The sequence below is a fragment of the Seriola dumerili genome, unplaced genomic scaffold (genome assembly GCF_002260705.1).
Source record: "Seriola dumerili isolate Sdu_G_001 unplaced genomic scaffold, Sdu_1.0 BDQW01000199.1, whole genome shotgun sequence".
Classification (NCBI taxonomy): domain Eukaryota; kingdom Metazoa; phylum Chordata; class Actinopteri; order Carangiformes; family Carangidae; genus Seriola; species Seriola dumerili.
In genome coordinates this window covers 1,532,392-1,555,999 of record NW_019174454.1, presented here as the reverse complement: position 1 = coordinate 1,555,999, position 23,608 = coordinate 1,532,392, and the positions used below count along the sequence as shown (strand labels likewise).

At 40.9% G+C, this 23,608-nt stretch overlaps 1 protein-coding gene across 2 annotated transcripts; it reads right to left on the bottom strand.

The window, feature by feature from the left end:
• Window positions 1-4,602: 4,602 nt before the first annotated feature.
• On the bottom strand, window positions 4,603-23,138 carry LOC111228046 (transmembrane protease serine 13-like). Of its 2 annotated transcripts, XM_022753825.1 has the most exons (17): window positions 22,975-23,138; window positions 20,020-20,188; window positions 19,771-19,881; window positions 19,141-19,302; window positions 18,430-18,556; window positions 17,881-17,979; window positions 17,631-17,674; window positions 16,753-16,915; window positions 16,292-16,464; window positions 15,709-15,807; window positions 14,881-15,023; window positions 14,616-14,768; window positions 13,326-14,486; window positions 6,095-6,148; window positions 5,531-5,554; window positions 4,790-4,822; window positions 4,611-4,646 (listed from the first exon to the last, which is right to left on the bottom strand). In XM_022753825.1, exons 1-13 carry the CDS (start codon window positions 22,990-22,992, stop codon window positions 14,475-14,477), a joined length of 1,473 nt encoding a protein of 490 aa, XP_022609546.1. In that variant the 5' UTR covers window positions 22,993-23,138; the 3' UTR covers window positions 4,611-4,646; window positions 4,790-4,822; window positions 5,531-5,554; window positions 6,095-6,148; window positions 13,326-14,474. The 2 variants fall into 2 exon arrangements, with proteins under 2 accessions (XP_022609547.1, XP_022609546.1); XM_022753826.1 differs by lacking the exon at window positions 5,531-5,554 and having other exon boundaries at window positions 4,603-4,646.
• Between the last annotated feature and the right edge of the window lie 470 nt (window positions 23,139-23,608).

Sequence of the window (23,608 nt, the reverse complement as noted above, 5' to 3'; positions counted from 1 at the left end):
AGAGGCTAATGGCGATATTGATCCTCTTCCCCCCCACCCCTTCAGTCTTCATCCCTTACACACTCACACACTCACACACACACACACACACACACACACACACACACACACACACACACACACACACACACACACACACACACACACACACACACACACACACACACAAACACACACACATATACAAGCCTCTCATTTGATCTACATCTCTTGACCTATAATCATTAACTTACACAGATTAACAGACTAAAAATTTCCCTCGCTGTCTCCATTTTGCTAAAGCTTGCCACTGTGAGTTGTGGACTTCAGTGCTTTCATTCATTATATGTGTCTGGGCCTTTTCACTGCACCACTGAGCATAAGGGCATACCAGACAGTTACTCATTAATATATTACAGCTCCAATATTCATTAACCTTGAACCTTGCACAGTCTGATAGAGGTTATAGATGGAGAAAGAATGAGTAGCTGTGGTGACACCTGCCTAATAATGCAGAATTGATACCCAAATGATTTTGGCAAATAATCACCCCTAAAGTGCAGCAATGCATCATCTGCTATTAGATTTCTTCAGGAGGGAGCAATTAACAAGAACATTAACAACACAGAGCTGTCTGTCCTCTAAACCCACTTTTACAGTGTATATTAATTGGACCATGTGCGCTTTTAAATTTTGCCTTGTAAAACAGCAGCTCAACTTTTTATATTGTCATCTCAAGAATGCCAGTAATTTCTAACTTTACACAGAAATCCACATTCTAGACATCCATTCAAAATATCTTTTCATAACCGACAGACCCCTCTAAAACATTAACATGTGATCCCACAGTAACAGTGATACCAGTTTTGAACCATGTGAAGTGCACGCAACAGATTGACTGGTACAACCTGTGTATTTTCTGTAAATACTGGTTTATAAAAGCAGGTTGCTACTCACCTGAGCTGGCGAAGACTCTGTATTACCTCTGCCCTGGGGTGTGTGTGTGTTTGTGTGTGTGCATGTGTGTGTGTGTCTGTGTCTGTGAGGCCCCGTCTGCATCAGGGGCAGGTGCAGACCAAACTCCCACCCCATGGATCCACCCTCAAACACACACACACATACACACACACACACACACACACACACACACACACACACACAAACCACCTCTCCACGCCCACAGCCATATTTCAGTCCTGCCGCTCAGTTACATATTTACTCATAAATTTCGTACTCTGATGCCAATAAAGAGCAGATCTGCCAACCTTTGGAATCACAGCAGAAAGAGCAGCATGCTTCTGGCTCTGCTGGTGAGGAACCCATTTCCTGATCTAGCTTCACAGCCCCAAGAGCAGCTTATAACCTTGATTGATATCGATAGGGCGTTACTGATTACAGACTGATTACAAGTGCTGTTGGAGGGCTGCTTGTGAAAACTGATTCTCTAGACTAAAATGTTCAAACATTAACACCCTGAGGAGAATTCTGACAAAACAAAAAAAAACTTAAGATCTACAATAAAACATTGTTTTCATTTAATGAACACAAGGAAACCCATAGTTTTAGGTTCAGACATACTTCTATTTATTTATGCCAAAAGCACAACAGTTTGCTACACAGCAAGGCCTCATGCGTTGAATGAACATAGCGTTTACTCATACAGCAGACGACCAACGAGTAGACTCAGAACTAAGATTGGTGAAAGCCTGACCTGACAGGAGATTCACACAAGGACTGTTCATTTTTTCTCTCATTATAATTTGGTTTACATTAGGCGACTGTTAATGTAGTCACATAAATAATATAAATTTTAAGTTTCCCTTCTCTCAGACTCAGCACCCAAACTGTTCTACACATATGATCATTCAAAGCATCATGACATTGTAGAGACTTGCAAAGCATTTTAATTTTAACCAACACAAAAAAAATCTAAAGAGACCAAGGCTTCACAGATTTGCGGTGCTAGTGAGTGTGTATGGGGAAAACTAATGATACTCTTCTGGAGACTAGTTAATCCTGGCGGAGCCGGTGACGGAACAGTGGAGTGGATGTGTGGAGAAGACGGCAGTGAGACAGCTGATGCAGGAGCTCCCTCAACTTTAGACAAGAAAACACTGCAGTGGAGGAGCTCGTGCAGATACCTGCAAACCATTCCTGTGCTCAGAGAGCTGTGGCAGGTGAGATTGTCTTATATAAGGCTCATCACATTTACATGTAGAGAAACACATGCACTCGTGATGTACACACAGTCATACATATGCAGGATATGCAAGCATGTATATCACATGTGCACGCAAACACATCCAGTCATTCAAACATAGACCTAAATGAACAATATTCAACTGTATATCTTATCCATAAATTATCTGTACTGATATATGTATATGTATATATATACTTAAATATGTATACTGTATATATGGATACATGTTATATTCCAAATGGGACAAACATTATCCAGGACAATTGACAAAAATGACAAAATGCCAATAAACAACAAATTGACAAATCCTAAAACCTAAAGGCAATAGAAGTACAAAACATAGAACAGCAGACCACACAACATTAAAAACTCTTCAAAGGCTTAAAAGACAATCATATGTCAAAGGTGCTACTGGCTAAGACAAAGAACTGGAGTGAGACTGTCACAGAAAGGTACAGGGACGGACAAGAGAACTGAGGGATAGGCACAGTCACAACAGAGCACGACAGGCTAAAGGTTTGTCTTTAGGGCACAAGATTTATGTACATATGATACCTCTAAACATATACCTCCCCTCTTACCCTGTCATATAACCAGTTATAATAACCATCAATTTCTTTTCGTTGTTATAGTGGCTTCATATCAAATAAAACTGATCATCGTTTCAGATGGCAGTCCGGTGCCATGGAGTTGCCTCAGTTCTCCGCTGGAGTCTCTTTGGCAGCCACCGCAGCTGAAAGAGGTCAAGGACGAGGGATTTAGTGCAAGACATTAAACCTGCTCACAGTCATTTCTTCCTAAATATTTGAATCCTTCTTTCTCTCCTTTACTCACTCATTCACTATTGTGCAAGTTTTAAGTTTGCACTGTTTAATGAATGGCTTTTTGCTTGTATTATTGACGTGTATATTTTGCTTCTTTCACTTTCACTCACTTTTAAAAAGACAAGACTTTTGCTTGTAGTACTTGTTTTTACAATGTGATTTTGCTGGTTTTACATAGATTATATAGCCATATGAAAATCATCCTGCAAAGACTTGAAGCTTGATAGAGTTTGGTAATACAACACCCAACACCCTACTGTCTTTATGTGAATGCAGTTGCAAGCAGTAGCTGTTTGAAAACTGTCTCTTTAGTGGTGCATTCAAGGATGTCAACGCATCCTTGAACTGATTTGAAAGCCCTGTATGAATGAGCACTGTTGCCAACTTCTGTGAATTCTGTGTTAGATTGAATGACTTTGCAAACCAATTAAAAAGTCTTTCATGAAATTTAGTGATGTTTTGATCAGACACTGGTTATATGGGATCCTTCAGACATCAGAAAATATGCAAAACCAGTGCGTGGCATTCTTTAGTGACGACTGGCGACTTGAACATGTTCAGTAACTTTGCAATTAAAACAGTTGGCACGGGCTACACAGGCAGAAAATCAAACAAACACCAGGCAAACATGGATGCTGTGAAATTTTCATTCTCAACTGTGAAATCTCAGATGTGGAGATGAGGAGAGATTGCAAAACAGTCAATGCGTGACACTACAGTTAATGCTATGATAACCTAATTTTGACAACAATGTAAAGGTGACAAAAAGTTTACAAAATAGATTGGTTGTTTTTTTTATACTGTTTTGAAAGTGAACTAAAACCTAAGACACCTTGTAAGGCATGAAATCAAACTTGTTATATGCCTTCTGAAAAAGGTTGGCAGTAATTTCAAGTATATACAATACATACAGTACAGCTCGACATGCACACAGAGTGGATCGCCCCTCCCTCCTCTGCTGTGCTACCGGCACTCCCAAAGGGAAACTCAATTATGGATGTATGTCAGGGGGTGAGCCAGATGTAAGAGACGGAGAGTTAAAATGTTCATCTTACCCTTGGAGACAATCAGGTTCTCCTCCTGTGCCTCCTCATCACCAGGGGCCCTGAAGAGAGGATCCACATGTTGTCATGGTAACCAAATCATGTAGTATGACAAAAAGGCCCTTACAAAACCAAGTATTTGTTTTTTGTTGTTTTGTTTTTTTAAATCAGAGAGGGACACCGACATACCTGGGTTTCTGGTTGATATTGCAGCGGCACCGCCGACCTGGAAACATAAGAAATCATTCACTGTGTTGACCAGAGCTTTAATCACATGTACTTTCTCTGTCATCACTGCTAAAAGTGGTTCAGTGAAACCTGATAATTAAATTATAATTAATAAAAAATAAAAGGAAACAAGATGGTGTAGGAACACAACAGTGTGGAAATGCAATAATGATTCATGACATTATTGTTAATTGTTCTTAATTTGATTGTAACACTTGATGACACTGAGGGCATGTACATAATAATATAATGACACACAAGCACACACACACACACACACAGAGGTTAACTTACTGAGGATGAGAAGAATGCCCAGTGCAAACAGCACCACGGCAAGTGTCAATCCCCCAATCCTGAGACTCTCATAGTCTACAGATGAAGTGCATACACAGGGGCAGGAGAAAGAAATTTAACCAAAATACCATTCAATGCAAAAATCCTAATGTAAAGAGGAAGTTGCCATGTCTTGACAATGGTGTGTGCAAGGAAACAACCACTTTTTCTAAACTTACCATAAACAAATGGGTCTTCAAGGTTCCCCTTTTCTGCAGTGAAATATAACAGCAACATTTAGAACCAAGGTGTTCACACTTTATCAGTGTTGTTCAAACATTATTAAAGCGTGGCTTAAAAATCCTGACAAAACCTGAGAAAATACTCAGTTCCATAACAATCTACGTCCTGTTACTGACTTGTAATTGACCTGTGTGCCTTTATTGACCATAACCATGATGTTTCTCGAAACTTAAATGTTTAATTGCCTAATCTTAACTTACTTACGTACTTTAACTGCAAGTTATTTGCCGTATTTCCATAATCTTAACAATATCATCATTTGAATGTTCAGATATTGCAGAATACATGAATTTTAAACTTAATCAAGGGTTCTGCGGAATTACGCAACATTGACATTCTTGTCTGACATTAGGGTTTGAAAAATTTGAGTATAGTTTATACTATGTGCATTAGAATTTCAAATATTTTGTTATGTATTCATACATACATACATTATCCTCTCTTTTATCAACCAAACAACCACTCTTATCTCTTTAGCATTCATTTCACTCTATAAATTTCTCTTCCTAATCACCCCACAGTTGGGTCTGGTAATTCTTGGACTTAATCCATACATCTGCCACTGTTCACTGCAGAGGGGCAATCCATAAGGGTCTGATCTGATCTGGAAACCAATAGACCCGTCTGTGCGGCTTCCATAGGACCGAGGTGTTAGAGATTACATCGAGGGTACTCACTCGGTGCACTGGGGTCTGCTTCAGCTGAGAGGTAGCCAGGAAGGAAGTGGTTTGAGTCGGAGGGTGAGGGGAGAAATACAGGAAATCAGCTTAGAAACCATGAGAGAAAAATATACAGAACACTCCCATCTGTCTGTCTCTTTGTGTATCAATCTATCTGTTTGTGTTTTACCTAACACAAGCTCCCAGCGTCATAAAAAGGCATTTGCAGCACAGCATCACATCATCTATTTGTAGTGTGTGACTGTGTGAGCATGTGTTTACGTGTCTTACATATAATCACACACCATAGACAGACCTCACACACGCACCTCACACACGCAGTCAGTGACACAGCCAGACTGTGAAACCCACACATAAAGTCCTAAAGTAATAATTGATGTTTTGCCCTCTAGCCCACAGCCAGAGAGTGCCTTTTCATGTAACATCACACTGCCTCCCTATGGACAATTTGCATGTGTGCGTATGCATGTGTGTGTGTGTGTGTGTGTGTGTGTGTGTGTGTGTGTGTGTGTGTGTGTGTGTGTGTGTGTGTTTGTGTTTGGTGAGTAGGGGGGCACTTACCAGCCATACACACCAGGAGTGAAGAGAGGAAGAGCAAAATAGTTTCCATGGCAACTGTTGACATAGAGTAATAAAGAGGAAGGGTGAGAGAGAATGAAAGAAATAGGGGGAAAAAAACAGTGAGAGTGTTTCAGTAAGCTGCACTACTTTATCACACATGCGACCCTACAATTTGGGACATAAACAATAACAATGAGCACACATATATGTATAGTTTGTGTACACAGCACACACCGAACCGACTTAGTAGACATACAGTAAGTGGTTTGTGAAAGAAGACTCACATCACACAGCTGCGGCTCTGTCCAAACCCCTGGAGTTTATGTAAAAGGCCCACGGATATAGTTTAACGATCTATGTTCAGAGACTGCATACATGTTTCTCTTTTCCTGGCAGAGATTACGCCTGCCTCCCTGCAGACATCACACAACCTTGGCCTATTTTTATGTAGGGTATTTAATGCACACACGGCAATTGTGTCTCCTACAAAATGTTTTCATATTCAGCTATTTTGTGTTGGCAAATGCATTTTGTAGGTACTGTAATGTTGTTCAGGTAAGATTTTTGCTGTGCTAGCTGCATGGCTCCAGGGATGTCAAATCTATGAGTCAGTGTACAGACATTCATGGTCCCCGCAAGATGACTCCTGATGACTTTATTGTTCCTCTGACATTCTGGTTGTAGTGACATGTCATGACCAGTACTGGATGAATTGCCATATAATGTGATGCAGTAATATTATGTCGCCCAGGAGATGCATCCTCAGGGCTTTGGTTATCCTTTGACTGTCCTTCATCAACAAGTACTTTGGTTTAGCTGGAAAACTAATGACACACAACATGGTGAACTAAGATGTTGGACAGATGTTAAAACTGTCATTGTGAACATGCAAGTATTCTGACATTAGCATTTCATTTAAAGCACCGCTGTGCCAAAGCACAGACTCACAGGTGAGAAAAAAAAAGTGTGACTAAAATGTTAAAGCTATGTTTTTGGATTTGATTACCGACATGCACTTTGTGCCAATGATGTCTGAATACGTTTTAAAGCCACTCTTCACTTGATTTAAACTTTGCAATTTCTTCCTTTACTTTTATTCAGTGACATCTGAACAGAAGAAACATAGTTTAGGTAGAATGAGAAAATGTCAAGGTCCTCACATTTATAAAACTCCCACAAAGACAGGTTTGAAAGGTCAGGTAATCTATTGCTTTCTCTGTCTGATATCTCGATAAAATAATGGTCAGAGCACTTACAATGCAGACCTGGTGGCAACAACAAGTCATAAATCAATATCTACAAGTGGTCTAATTCCCCATTAAATTCGAGTGTCTGGTAATGTGTTTCACATCAATCTTCAGGAACCATAAAAACAAACTGACAGGGTGTACTCAGAGTAATGGTTCAATACAGATGAATACAGGATTTGAAGCATGTCAAAGCTGCAAAGTGAAATAATAGAACATGACATGACAAGTCTGCAGAATAATATGTATGCTCTATACACAGATCATGGAAGCATCTGTCTCAAGTCTTCAAGAGTCCAGACGTTTTATATAACAGGCTTTAACTGTCTTGTTTCAGAGTGCCACATGTCTGCCTGCCTGCCTGTCTACATGCCTTTATTCATTTCCCTCCATCTAACTGACTGACTCTTTGACTGACTGACTCTATTTATGTCCATCTATCCATTCTGATGTCCATCTGTCTTCAGATGTATTACTGGTCCAGGATATAATGCACTTAAATGAACAGATTCCATTAGCATTCCTACCCAGCTGCTGTTTGTATGTTGGTGGTCCATGTATTTAATTTGTGAGTCCTCGTACGGATCTGAGCAACACATTCATAACTAAGACATGTCTAAAATAATGTGACACAAGATGTCAGCTGCAGAAAAGAAGGCCTATGGCATCCATTAGAGTAATGGCATCTACCTTTAAAGTGAAAAATTGACCCAGTTTAGGTTGGACAGGTGGGATAGGTGGGACATTTTTTGTTTTCCAAGATGAAGCGCAGCCAGGGGGACCTGATAGCCGAATGGTTAGGGCACTTACCACATGGGCTCATATGCCCTTGGCAGCAAGTCCCTGATTCGACTCCTTGCCAGCCAGACCATTTGCTACATGTTATTCCCTTACTCTCTCCCTGAATTTCCATTTCTATCTCAACTGACACTATCTAAATAAGGCATATAATGGCCAAAGGGAAAAAAAACAAAAAACTTTACAATGTAGCAGTCATTGAGGAGTTAGAGCCTTCTACCATTGATAAACAAATTAATAAGAAGCTCTCTTGTTTCTAAGTTTGCAGTACTCTTCTCCATATGTGTACATATCAAAATATTACAGTATTTTAACATTTCTAAATACTAGAAAGAAGAGGAGAATTTCTTCACCCAGTGGGGAGTTTCATTTCAGCTACACAGCTGAAATAGAAATCTTGGAATCACGTCAACCAAGTTTCATGAAAAATCTGGTGCATTCAGGGTGGCACTTTCACATTCTGGTTAAAACTAAACCCAGATATGAATGATGAGACACGACAATATAGTCTTCGGAGGCATATCTGTCACATCTGGCCATCTTGAAAGAGACATCTTTATTTCCACATCAGAGGTGATGATTGATGGCTGTCCCCAAACTGTACATTCAGTTCACACAAATTAATGAACACTGATCTGGCTCAAGTGCAGCGAGCAGGGAAATGATTCACGCTAAGGCAGGTTTTCCCCCTTCAAAATCGAAATTTTCAGCACTAAATAGTTTCTCTTCACCACTTGATATCACCTGATTATCCAAACACAGTCTACAATTTGTCTTTGACAGAGATTTTAGCACAGTTAGAGCAAACAGTCAATAAGTAGGTAATCTCTGTTCAGTCAATAAAACTGTGTGCTCAACTGAATAAACATATATGACTTGTTTTTGCTCACAATTCACAATAATTTGTACTTGATTTTAGAGTTTGACTGATTCCCTGCCATTGCAACTTTGAACCTTAAATATACATATTGTGATTTACATAACTATTCTCTAATCTCTGCGTATTAATGCTCATCCGTGTCTGACACCTTGCCTCACACAGTTTCCTTTGACCTTTTTCTTTCCCCTCTTCACACTCCTTCATGTCTTTCAATCATAACATGCTGCCCAACTGGTGTGAAAACCTCTATATATCTGAGAGGATGTTGGCTGAATAGAGAAAGGTGGCTGGAGAGCTGAAAAGCTGATCTAACTCAACATAACTAGACAGCTCGTACACCTATCTATCACTGTTTTCAATGAGAAACAAGCGAAAATAAAAAGCTTTATACCAATAATAGAAAACCTGAATTGAAAATGTAATTGTGCATTAGGCAGCTACTTAGACACATCATTTGATCCCTCGGGCACTATATTTAGCGAGAGCAGTATGGAATAATGTGTGTTCATCCGGATGGTCAGTGTAAAGATAGGTCCATCAGTATGACTAATGGAAGGGCCGAATGTTGTAGGGAAAGATGAAACTGCTGGTGGCTGGTGGACGAAGCTGGTGTGTCTCCTCTCACTAAGAGACTTGATAATAGCATAGATATGACAGTAAGTGTTGAGGGTTAAATGGTCCGTTGGACAACCTCCACTGATTCTGGGGACATCAAAGACAGTCTGGGGTTAGAGGCCAGGCAATTAGTCAGACTCAAAATCCTAAACGACCATTCACACCACCGCACCTGGCTGGACCTATTTCTAAGGGCAAGGGAAGCAGACTTTTACGCAATACAAATCGAATCTTGAAAGAATTTCTGTATTCATCATTGCAGCTTTCATTTAAGACGGTGTCACAGTGGTGTCTCCACGGTCTGGTTACTGGTCCAAAGGGAGGATGAACAGCAGAATATGACTGATTTCAGATTGACATGTACTGGTTTGGGAGCAGCACTGCACTGCCTCCAACCTCAAGGCCCCGTGGCACATAGTGAATGCGGCTGGGAAGAACACCGCTGCCTCACCTCCCCTCCCTCCTGAACATCTACTCCACCCACCTAGTCCACAAAACAAGCCAGAAAGGCGATTGACCCCACCCATCCCTCAGACAGCCTCTTCAGTCTCCTGCCGCCTGGGAGAAGACACAGGAGCCTCCGAGCTTTATCCATCAGACTGTCATGATGCTGAACCCTCTCCCTCCTGCCCCCATGAGGTCTGGACTGTAACTCACACATTACGCCCATGACATGTCCAACAGCACCAGCCATAAGAACATTTCATACACACATATACACACACGTCCACACTCAACACACTGACACTACTTTAACTCATCCTGTGGATGATATATTACTTGCACATCTTTTCACCACTTTTTGCATTATACTTATTATCAGTACAGTTTTATTGTTGATCTGTGCATGTCTATCACTACTTGTATATGCTTACATCGGGGTCTACAAGAAATAGTATTTCAATCCTCTATATGTCTTGTACTTTGACTGTGTGTAACAACAGTCATTTCATAAACCAGCACTGTAAGACTGAGAATGATCTTATGCCATCCTTTTTTGTGTGTTTATTTGTTGTGCTGTTTCTTTTTTAAGAACTCTAACCAGATTTCTTCCAGCACACCAGTAGCAGTAAACCAGGGCTCAGTCTTTGAACCAATATTTTCACCCCTCTCATAAATAAAGGAAACGATGAGAACACAATAAAGAATATCACTTTTGTTTTGGTTGCAATATGAATCTCTTTTAAAGGGGAGTGTTTCTAACCATTAGTGGGTCAATGTCACACGCTCGCCCCGTGAGAACCCTTTAGGGTGTTTGGCAGCATGGCACTGCCAAGTCTAATGTATCAAGCCTTTCTCTCACCAGGTATGACACATGGCAGTGTCATCTCCATCTTTCCTCAGCCTACCATATCTGCTCTATTGTTTAGCAATATCAAGTTCCAGCGCCAGGCTCCTATTTGTCTTTGAGGAGAGAACAGAAAAAGGGCAGGCAGGGTGGCCGTATCTCTTTGAGGAGGACAAGGAAATATCAGGGAAGGAGGCTGTAATGTGGGGACAAGAAAAGGGCAGACAGGAAGACAGTGAGAATGGGGGATGAGTAGAGAGGGACAGAAATTGTCTGGCAGGGGTGTAGAGGCGAAGGGTACGCAGAGGAGACACTGTGTGATTGGAGAGGACAGAGGAAGGGCGGCCTGTTGTATGATTGTGGCATAAATGCACAATATATTAAAAAGAAAGGTCAGAAAATGTGGTGAGGCCAATGTGATGAGAGACACAAAGAAATGGGTAGGCAGTCAAAAAAAAGAGACAACAATGAGTCAAGGGCGATGGTAAAGTAGATAAGGACAGCAGAGTGCTCAACCCTCAGTGAGACATCAAAAAATAATCTAATCTTTGACATCTCAATATCTGGCAAATGTATGAGTCTCAGGAGATTGTGAGATTAGTGTGATACATGCAATCTTTTGTGGCAGAAACATCTAAAAATGAGTGAACTGATGAATTACACAGAAAGTGGGCAAGGTTATTAATGACAGACTACATCAAAAGACAGAGTATTCCCACAGGAGTCCATTATATATGTGTTTGTACATGAGACCACACCCACCAACCCTTCTAATTGGGTCCTTAGTGTGTTTCAGGATCCTATGCTGTGCACAGTGACACAGGGATTAAGTGGTATTTGGAATTATATGGTGTGACAGATGTCACTCTCCCTGGCTTCTTGTGCATGTTTTATTGTCTGATTGCTGTGGAGGTGCAACTTCTCATGAAATACGGCTACACCTGCCTGTGTCTCTGAGAGAATGTGTAACTGTCTGGTTGGATATTTGTGTTAATTTATATGTGTGTACCTCTAGGTTTTAAATGTAAGGTGGATTGGCATTATTGTGCTAATTCTCTCAATTTCGCTCTACCCTTTTGTGCAGGTTTCTGGAAAGACCTTGAGGGTTCTATATAAGTATTTAAAGAAATTAAATACTCAAGTCTCAGTGTCAATTTAATTTCCTATTTTTCAACATCAAGAAAAAATGTAGGGCAGATAAATAGGTCACGCCACAGGTCTCTATAACCTTTGAGTGGAAAAAACACTCAGCCCCCCTATATCTGCCATCATAATGATGTTACATCACCATGACAACAGCGTGCGTCGTTCCATAGTGTCCAGTTATCTCTATGGCAACTGTCTCCAGCTGAAAATTGTGGCGCCGAACGAGAAATGGGTTAAGATGACGGGCTCACGTGAAAACACAAGGACAACCAGAGTCTAAACATAAACAGGGAAACTGGGTGTGGCACGAAGCTTTAAAGTCGGTCTGAATTCAGTCCGTTTCTACGATGAATTGCCACACATCCATTTATAAATAAATGCGTCAGCTAAAGGTTGCAGTGGTGGTAAATTCATTAGCTTTTGTTTGTAAGTTTTCCACGCACAACAAACAAAGACCGACCTCAATAACTCACTAATAACCTCTCCGTTATGGTGTCAACGCACAGCTTTCACGGCACGGCACGGCACGGCACGGACAGGTATCACTGACAGACTCAGAATATAGGCTACATATATTCCAACATGCGATGGGTGAACGTCTGGCGCATTCATCCACTTTTGCGCCCCTCAACCTGTGGATCATCTGATGGAGCTGAGGAGAGAGCCAGCACCCGCCTTGTGATTTTCCGTCTCTGTGAAAGCAACTAACCGTTTACAATAAAAGCAGTGACATCATACATGACATCTGATTATTTTTTATTTTCAATTTACAAAGCAAAACAGTTGCGTCAGAGAAAGTGAATCCGTCTCGCTCGTTTTAAAGCTTTGATCCATATTTGCATTTTTTTTTTTCTTTTACCGCGCAGTCAGTGAAGGTGACAGTGATCAGCGCCAGAGTAGACACACCCTCATGTTATATTAGAACCAGTGATAAATGACAAGCAGCCCAGTGCTGCACACGGCATCTCTGCAAGTTAACGAAACCATATCCAGCAGTGTGTAAATATTGCGAACACCACACAAGTAGGCGTTGAATGATTTCACTCAGAAGCGTGATTCCGTGAGAATCCCTAATTGCACGATTTATTTAAATTAGACTGTGTTCTCCAAACAACCTGCTGAGAAAAAATTTGCCTTCCATTCCAATCAATATGTCTTGGCTTTTTACGACCCCTCCCTTTTATCATTTTTCGAAGAAAACAAAAGAAAACAATAACACCATCTGACACATCATATGTGCGCGCTTTGTCAACTTACCTCTTGTTTCTCCAGCGGACCCGTTGGCCACCAAACTGATAATCCACCCGCGAAAATCAATCAGCTTCTCTCACAAGGCTTTCGTTCTAAATATTCTCATCTGTCAATATGGGCACACACTTCTCACATCTACTTGTCCTGCGAAAATAGAAGTGATGGGTAACAGTTCGACTCCTGGAGTGACTGTTTATTTAGTGCGTTGAACCCTTTCTCTCTTTCTCTCCCTGTCTCTCTCTCTCTCTCTCTCTCTCTCTTACACACACAAACACACACCCATCATAGACCCCACCCCCCCCGCAGCATTATGCCAGCCTCATGTGTGACTGACAGCATGTGAGGGTCAGGTTTTATTCTATGATTAATCAACGCCATAATAATAAGGATTTCTTCCTTCATCTTTATTTCTTCTGTGTGCTCAGCGATCCCACACACAAGCCGCATAAATATGACACAGATGACGCACACCTTCACATACAACGTAAGAATAACAATTTTTGAAAAAAAAAAAATTCACAGTGTGAGTATAAGAGGAGTTTTAGGGTGCACAGACAGAGTGCCAGCTCAATAAGGGGGTCAAAGGTCACACTGCTTCCTTCATAAAGTGAATACATAAAGTGTCTTTTTTATGTTGATATGGTAAAAAAAAAAAAACAGTTAACATTAGAAAAGCCTGAGATGTGTCCCTGAGGAAAAAAAACACACCTCTACAATCATAAATCATCTGTTAAAGAGTATCACACTCAAATATAAAGGTGACAGGGCCAGCCATCTTTAAAGTTTGCTTAACATGTGCTGTAGGTAAACATAAGTATACTGCTCAACTGAGACAGAGGAAGAGACAGAGGAAAGAAAATTAAGAATGCAAGACTGAAGTCATTGCATCAATTAGTGTGTATTAATACACAACACATACGTGTGACAGAGGATGAGTATACTGTAGATGATGCAGGACACCAAGACAGAGGTCCTGTGTTTAAACCTGTGCATTTTGTCATGCTGCCACTCCCCCGACCTTTCATCTGTCTGTCTTTCCGTCCACATTTTCTCCTCATCAATTCCTTCATCTGTTTGTAAGTCCGTCTATCTACTCAAGACAACTTCATAGTGCAGGGGGGGGGGGGCGGAGCACCCGCAGGACACAAAGGGACATCACTTCACTTCCTGTATGGGGGCACAGGAAGAGTTTAAGATGGTGACAGCCTGTGACCTACAGTGAGTCTAAATGCATCCTAATCATTTGGATGTCAAATATGCCCTCCTATAGTGTTTATCCACTCCATCCATTCTTACCTGCATTTTTCTGTAGATCCAGGGCAGAACACTACTGACTTTGGTATAGACGCCAGGCTTGTTTCTTTCACCACAGCCAGCTCCCCAGCTCGTGATCCCCACCAGGTACCAACGGCTGTCTCCCTGACATACCAGAGGTCCCCCACTGTCCCCCTAAAAAAAATACAGTTCATACTTAGTTAACATAAGTTTCCCTCTGAAGTTTGCTGAGTGTTACGAGCACAACGCGTATCCATAAACCTGTGCCCTGACATTGACTGCTCACCTGACATGAGTCTTTGCCTCCTTCCAGGTTCCCAGCACAGATCATGTTCCTGGTCACAGCGCCTCCATACACCCGGGGGCTGTTGCACACTCGTGTATCAATGATGTCCACAGACACCTCCATCAGATCCTTGGAGACAGTGCCTGTATTGGAGAAAACAGTGTGCTCATATGTTTTTCTAACAAGACTCTGAAATATGTCTAAATAGTGGTTGCACACGTGAAATCTTACATAGACCTTAAAAATAGGATTAGCTGAGTGTTCTGCCATGGCAACTGCTACTCCACTGTCATGTCTTCCCTCTATTGTCACCAGATTTTAATTCTACAGCTTCCCATCAGCCATTACTTTTGTTTTAGGTCCATCTTTCTCATTTGCCATCAGCCTCGGTTTATAGAGGACAGACATTAGTCATGCATCCCTTAGGTGGTCAGACTTTATTGTGTTGTGTTGTGTTCTGCCTGTCTGTCTGTACTTCTTCTGATGACTATCTGTCTGAATGTTGTACAGCTCCCTGAATTAGCTCTGTTTTCTTGTCTGACTACATTCTTGTTGTCAACTGTAATCCTGCCTTTTGACCTAAATTTGGGTACCAGATCCAGTGTTACAGCTGATACAATTTATTGCCCCAGGGGTGTTTAAAACATAGTTTCCTTATCCACACAGAGACAGTTTTTAAAAGAACTGAAAAACTGAAATGCATGTGCGCACTGATCTGATCTAATTTTGACTTGCACCTTATTATATCCATCTGTCTTTCTGCTCCAGTAGAAGCTAATGGGTATCCAATAAAATAAAGAAGCTTGGTGGCTCCATGTTCTATCATACCTGATCCTGCCTCAGTGGTGCCAAAGCCTGAGGTCCAGCATTTCTGTCCTGGGGGAATTTGCTGGCCAGAAGTTGGCAGACAAACTGGCTGAACTTTATCTGGATAACAAAAAAAAACAAAAACAAAAACAAGTATTTAACTTTTTTAAAAACACACCGGTAAACTTGTATTTTTAAAATGATAGTACTTAAGACAAAAGCACACAAAGAAAGCAAAAGAAATTCCTGGAGGTTGGAGAAATTTGGTGACTTGTTCATAGATGTTTCAGCTGCACGGTGAACGTTAATTGACACAGACTGTCGAACCAAGATCAGCCAGCAGAAGACAAGTCTTTCAAGCCATTTAGTCACACACCTGGCCACACTACATACTGCTTATGAACACATACTCCCTCATCATACAAGGCTCTCTAACCCTGTATATTTTCAAGGGGGAAACCCTTTCCTGATTCAGATTTCCACCATGACGGCTACAGTAATAGGTGTTGTTTTGAGGGGGACATTCTGACTGCAGCCTCAGGTATGAAAATAGAATGAAAGTATATTAGTAAAGTATTTTTAATCAAGTGAAGATGTGACTGACCATTGAAAACAACTGGAGATGTAAATTTGAGCAGAGCGACGTCTTGGTCATTAGTCCTGCTGTTGTAATTCTCGTTGAGCAGGATCTTTTCAACCAGGTAAGGCTGAGGTAGATTGTCCTGGGACACCACTCCAGCATACACTTTCCACTGTGTTAAGGCAGCCAAAGCTTTTCTTTGGCAACAAAAAAAAAAAAGACTGATCAGCGGAAAGCCATGGATTCAAACTGATTTGGCATTGGTGCTTACATTTTCAGCGTAGAAGAAGACTTAACATTGAAATGTATCAGTTCAGCACTGTGGACTGCAGCTGAACGAAAAAAAAAATTCTACTCCTACAATGTATGAAAACTGTTGCAAGAATAAACAAGACTGTTCCAGTAGAGAAAAAATAATAATAATAAAAACAAGAACCCCAAAAAATGTGGAAAAGATTGCTAGAAACACATTTTCTGTCAGTCACCTTGGGAAGCAGTGGGCAGCAGTCACCGCAAAAACAGGAGAGATGAGAACTGCACCGCAGATATGGGATCCTCTGAAGTGGAGCGACAACTGCCAAGGCCACTGACCTGTCTTAGCTATGCTACCCCCAATGATCCGGGATGTAGACTGCTGCTGACCGCAGTCTGGGAAAGAGAGACAATGTGTGATCGTGTTACTATTGTTTAATGAGTTACAGTGACACGGTGGCGATAGAATGATCATACTGTGTTATTGATTTGTAGAATTCTGCTTCTGCTTTCCAAATCAATGATTCTAAGCAATTTTGAATTTGAAACTCACAAATTAGTTAATTCTTTGTTTACACATGTGAGGAATTGTGAATGTAGATGTGACGTGTTGATGTTTGCCATCCAGGTTCTGACCTCATCACTCCCCACAAAGAAACACTGAGCTCAACAGAGCATCATGTGGGGAGTGATGATAATAACCCCCCTTTTAGGGAAAGATAGATTGTAGATCCTACAGGTGGATGCAACAGTGATCCAACAGTAGCAGCAGTAGTAGAAAGTACCAGTGTAGTCAAATTGTTGAAATTCAGTCTTATCACCCCAACTTTCATTTAATATGGTCTGTAGAAATGTGCACATCTAAGATTTAAAGCATGCTACAGTACCGTCAAGTGATATTGATCAAATACTCCCATGTTTGCTGTTGTTGGATGGATGCACAGTCACTGGGGCTGTGTGTGTGTGTGTGTGTGTGTGTGTGTGTGTGTGTGTGTGTGTGTGTGTGTGTGTGTGTGTGTGTTGTGTGTGTGAGAGAGAGAGAAAGAGAGAGAGACAGAGAAAGAGACATGTGTGTGACACATGACTGTAGGAACAGATGGAGGCTCCTTACCCACACACTGCAGGGAGACGGTTTCCTGGGATGGACAGGAAGAACTATGTAAAGCCACAATGAGAAAAGCATGTTAATTAACATGAATACATACAGTAAACCAATGTGCACCTTTGAAATTCTTTTACCAATATTGTACATTTGATTTCACACAATGAGATGGATTTCATCATAAACTGAGATTGGAAGGATCATAGATGAAGTCTGAGCTGTGTATGAAGCAGGGGAGAAAAAGGACTAGATTCTATACCTGACTTTTACCGCACCCTGGATAAGTGGCGACGATCTGCTGGTCAATGTTAAACCAATGGACTGGGTCTGGGATTTCACTGATGTGGTGACATAAGAACTGGAGATAGAGAGAAGAGCAGTTCAGAAAGCCGAAGAGATAAACTTGCACAAACAAAGACCATTTTGTTGAAACAATGCCTGATTGGGTCTGAAAACTCATTCTGGCTCTGTCACAGTCCAGAGAGACCTGTGGAGAATCAATTCAGCCCTTAACACAAAGCAGTAGCTGAGGAGAAATGAGATGAATCTCAGTGGGTAGATCACAGGTTGGAGATAGAAGCCCACATTGGAAAGTGGGTCTGGAAAAAATAACGAGCTAAATCACACCTTCATGAAGCCACAGCTAGCTCTGACTGATGATGGGGAATGGTGATAAATATTGTGATGATGGAGTGCAGATCTAAAATGGTTTTCAGCATTTAGTGCTCCTACTCTCAGACTTTTTAATGGATGTTGTTTAGCATGCTTTAGGTCAAGTTAGCTTAATTTCAAAGTGGTGATTCTGTACTTTCTGAACCCCAGGTGAGTGCAGGTCTGATCTGAATATCTCTCGTCCCAGCCTTCGTAGCACACTGGTAGGAAGCGGCCATCTTCAGACGTCCTGACCTGCAGACTGTTGCCCTCACCAAACCTCACTGGTGGAAGACAGGTAGATAGACAAACACAGAAGAACACTTAGATGACCTCTCTCCGGGGCCTAACACAATGTGATTGTTATGTGGAGTCTTTGGCCTGTGTGCTGCTGCAGTTGTTACTAGAAACATCTACAGTAAAAGTAAAAATCAAATGTGAAATAAATTAAAGCTTCATTTCGCAAAATAAATGCATGCATGCCACTGCGTGCAGGTTCTTTCTCGTTTCTTCATGTCACATTACATAATTCCTTGGTACTGAAGTCCAAGTTGAAGTATGCGGTCTAGTGGGATACACGTTCCACTTCTCGCTTAACAAGTACAACAAAAATATAATTACTGATAATGTCATTATTGTAGAGTTTCTGCTGTTGTTAATATTGACACTAAATACAAGTGCCTGCCATTTAGTATTATCCCCATTTCCAAATATATGTTTGAGAACTCAACACGAAGATCCTCCCACTTGTAATTTATTTTAGGGGTATCCTTTTGGATGTCAAGTGTCCACCTATCCTTCCCCACCATGTGTCCTCGTATTAGTCTGGTTCTGATTAGGTTCTATGTGTGCGGTTGCGTCTACTCACCACAATTATTTTCATCACTGCCCAGTTGGCAGTCTACTATCCCATCACACTGGACTGTATTGTTCGGGCAGGTGTCGAAAATTGGCAACGGATCTTCAATTCTGTCATCAGTGTTCTCATTGTAAATGGTCACTGTTGTTGGCAGCCTGGTGCCATAACGAACTGTTGTTGGGGCATAATGGGTAGTAATGAGTGTGGGTAACCAGATGTACAGAATGTATTTTTACTGTTATGGTTAACTAATACCAAATCTTGACATGACATAAGAACGGTAAAGTGCAAAATAAATGAATACATCAACTCTGCCTCTCTAGCTTTTAACTCATTCTTACATCAAATCTCAAGATAATCCAATTCACATATATTTTTGTTTGTTTTAACATTGAACATGTGTAAAGCCAAAACTAAAAAGAAAGAAGTAAAATTAAATATTCCCTGAAAAATGATATCAATACTAAGACAAACTATATTTAAATGTATATAGAGGACCTATATTTTTTTTAAAGTAAAGGACCCACATAGGCACAAGAACCATAGCCTATACTTTTCATGCAGTTACATAGTCTTGAATAAATTAGAGCAGCAAATGAATATAGTGTACAGTGATCTGTATGAATAAACGCAGAATACCTCCAAGCCAGATGGCCAGCGCCAGCAGAGCAAGCACCAGTAAGGCTCCCCCTGACCCTCCGTAACACTGGGAATTACTCTCACAGCATCTCCTCCTCTTATTACTGGGGGCTGGACACAGACATTACAAAAACTTATGTACACAAACACACATTGATAATCCTCATGCGACTCTGTCTCCATTTGTTTTGCTCATACACCTGCATCAGCTGTATTCTCATCAAAATAATGGATATCACTCAGATATACCTGGCTGTGCGACTTGGTGAACAACCACAGGTGGTGGATACTGGGGTATGTAATGTGGCTGGTTGGGGGGTGTCAGGCCTGGACCCACACCATACACCACCTCCTCGTAGGACTTGAGGGGGGGCTGGGTGTGCACGTCAATAGAGTAGTAAGGAGGAGGGGGGTCCTTCTGTGGGGGAAAAGACACAAAGGATGAAGGGGAAATAAATAACCAGCGAGGGGTCATCATATAGTTAAAATCATTTATTGTAATAGCACACAGTGTGGTGTGAAGTGTTTGTGTCATCTATTACCTTTGGAGGCAGAACAAGCTGCTATATCTAATAGGTATAACGATATCAGTGGACAGACAGACAATAGAAAGGGAGGCAAATAACTCTATACGTTTTTGGTTGCCAAGGCTGATCACGTAGCCCATTGTCTTTCATGTAGTCCTAACACAAGTCTATGTTTTAAGTCCACACCTGGGTAACAATCTCACACACAAAGACACAAGTGGTGTATCCTGGCAACAGAGTCTAAAAGATCAGGTTTTAACAGTTCATTTCCTCATTCTTTTCATGCTATCTCCTCTGCCCTTATTGATTCGCAGCTCCCAGTAGCCATATCAAGTATTTCAGACAAAGGATTTAATCAGTGTTTTTGGATTTTTTTTTGGGACAGGTAGGTTAACATCTGCTCACATATAGGAGGTAACATGGGAGAAGGAAAGCGACTAAATCTAAAGTTTTGATTGGAAGCAGTCTCAAAAGTGCTTTAACTCAATTGGTGAATGCTCTATCATGAAGTCACTGCAAATGACTCATGATAAACAGATGCATAGGTTAGCAGACTCTTCCTGGTTAAACAATAGCCCCTAATACCAATGATTCCTTGTGTTTCTGTCTTCTTGTCACAATGACTTGCAAAACTTGTCTTGGAAAGTTTTTTACACATTGTCCAAATCTTTTCTCTTCCTGCTTCCCCGAATATGAAGTTTAACTACTATAAACTGGGATGTTGTGACAAAAGATGCATTGATGGAAATGGTAGCTTCCGGTGTTTGCTTGGATAGTGATAATATAACAAATACTTTGAAGGAACAGACCTTTTATTTTTCTTTCTTGCTAAGAGTTGAATGGAAAGGTTGCTACCACTCTCATGTCTGTACAGTAAATAAAAGCCAAAGCAAACAGCTACAACTTAGCCCAAAAACTGGAAACACAGCAAACAGCAAGTCTGGCTTCATTCAAAGCCAGTTTAGGTGCTAAGTTAAGCTAAGCTAACAAGCTGCAGGCATTGACTTCGTGCTTGACGTACAGATGCAAGAGTGGTATTGTTTCTGAAAGTGTGGAATGTAATATGGGATTTGAATGTTCCCGAATGCAGAACATTATATCACTAATGTTGTTTACAACATTAAGTATTAGGCATTAGGCTATGTACAAGTTAATTATATCTCTTCTGTTACTCCAACAAATAAACAAATGTACACTTCCTTATGCACAGGGTCAGTTTGTGCCACTGTCTTTTCAGTACATTTAAATTAGTCTTAGAGCAGCAGAATGAAGCAGTAACCTCACCAAGTCAGCCTCAAGTGCAGGGAAAGCTAAGATTATAGTTCCCAACATCCAATGATCATGGCTTCTCCATGGCTGTTGGGACCTTTCTCCATTCATCATTATTGTCACACTTTCACAAACAGGGGGGGGGATCCTTTGTCCAAAAAAAAGATAATGGAAAGTAATTAATCTTGTCGAAGTGGGACTGAGAAGGCTGTGGGTGGACTCACTACAAAAGGTGTTTCATAAGAACATTTCTATACGATGCTGGTCAAGTTTCAAAATACACCTATGGGCAGCATACACCCAACTTAACTGAAGTAAAATGGCTGAGCTGAAATATGTGGAGGAGCAGGTCAATCATATTTCCCTCTAGAGTACACATGGATCATATTGCATGGTTTTCCATTATTGACCTATCATGTAATCAGCCATTATCATGGTAAAAATGCTGGAAAAAAAATTAAAAGATTAGGGGTTCACATGACATTTAAAAGCTATTGTTTGATTCAAACAATAGCTATGATAATATAAAGTTACAAAGCTAACCGACGTGAAATGGTAAACTTAAGTGTCCCTGCATTTTTAGTTGCCCGGCCTGTAGGGATGAAAAGAAATCAAGGCAGATACAAGTCAGGCCGCTGCATTTCATTAGAACATATAGTGATATGAGGCTGACCCCAACCAAAACAAAGCTGAAATATTTCTGTTTCAGTAAACAGAACCGGTCAATCCACTGAAAACTTGTGTGCTATTATGTGCTATTTGTATAACCCCAAATCTTTTGTCTCCAAGGGCTTTACAATCTGTACAACACACATCAACTGGCCTTAGACAAGCTTAATAAATTACTTTAAAAAATACATTGATCTGACAAACACAATGTCATAAAGCTAAAAACATTTTTTTATTAGCTCATGAAAAGTTGATGCGGTGGAGATACATGGTACGCTGCGACAAAACTGAACTGCAGTGTTAGGTAAATAAAAGTGTTACAACCTAAAGAGTTTCAAAGTGTGTAAAGTGTAGAAACTAAAGACAGCACAACACTTTAAACAACACTTTAACAGTTAATTCAGGGATCAATCAAATCAAACTCCCTTCTTACCTGCAGTCAGGCAGGGAAATTGAAACAAATAAAACCTCTAATGTTAGTCTGTAATCCCTGCAGGGAACAGCACTAGTACTCCTCACCCTTCACAAGACCACATAGGTTTACAGACAACACAATATACTGAGCAGACAGAGAAGCAGATAAACAGGAGTCTGAGAGACAGGTGAGTATTGATAAAGGAGGAAGCTTGACTATTGATTGAAGGAAGGTTAAAGAAACCAAGAGACACGCTGTAGCAAGAGGAAGGAGGGTTTTTCTTTTTTGTTATAAGAGAAAGAGAAAGACATAATAGGAACCTACCGGGTCATGCTTTGCCATCGGACTCAGGGCAGCAGAGACTGGAGGTAAAAGCAGGAGGGTTGATACTTTTTCACATCCAGGTGTCTAGTCAATCACAGAACAGTGGTCAGAGTACTGTGACGCTACATGTAACACCTCTTTTCTTCTCCTCTCCTTTCTTCTTGACTGTGTGTTTGTCACTGACTTTCATTCAAGGAGTAACAGGTAGGTCTGCCTTTCCCCCTCCCTTCCTAACACCTCCCATCATTACCTCAAGCCTTCATTCTTGACCTCACAGAGACGGGCGCGCCCAGTGCACCAAATTCTCAACTGCCAGACCAGTTTGGTGACAGCGAGAGACTGTCAGCACTTCTTTCACAGTATGAAGCTCCATTATGGCTCATATGACACCGGCTGAGCTGTCACAGGGACCTGAACCAAAATGGCCTCCTCTCGAAAGAGATTTTTATTTTAATGCTGAGACTGTATGGTTTTCACAAGCAATGAAAGTCTAAACTCTAAACTTTCCAACCTCAATGTGTTTGTTGGCAGTTTAAGGAAGTGCTGGGGAAAAAAAGAGCCTGGTACTTTTGAGTGTTTTCTTTAACCTCTGTCTGCTCCTTCAGTGGTGGCGTTACTGCGCAGATGTCGTTTC

What these genes read in the sequence shown, in the direction of transcription:
- LOC111228046 (XM_022753826.1), bottom strand. An exon ending in GCTGGCCATCTGGCTTGGAG is followed by an intron (nt 19,303 to 19,770) that starts GTATTCTGCGTT and finishes CCCCAACAACAG; the next exon opens with TTCGTTATGGCACCAGGCTG. An exon ending in CAGGGTGCGGTAAAAGTCAG is followed by an intron (nt 17,675 to 17,880) that starts GTATAGAATCTA and finishes GGCTTTACATAG; the next exon opens with TTCTTCCTGTCCATCCCAGG.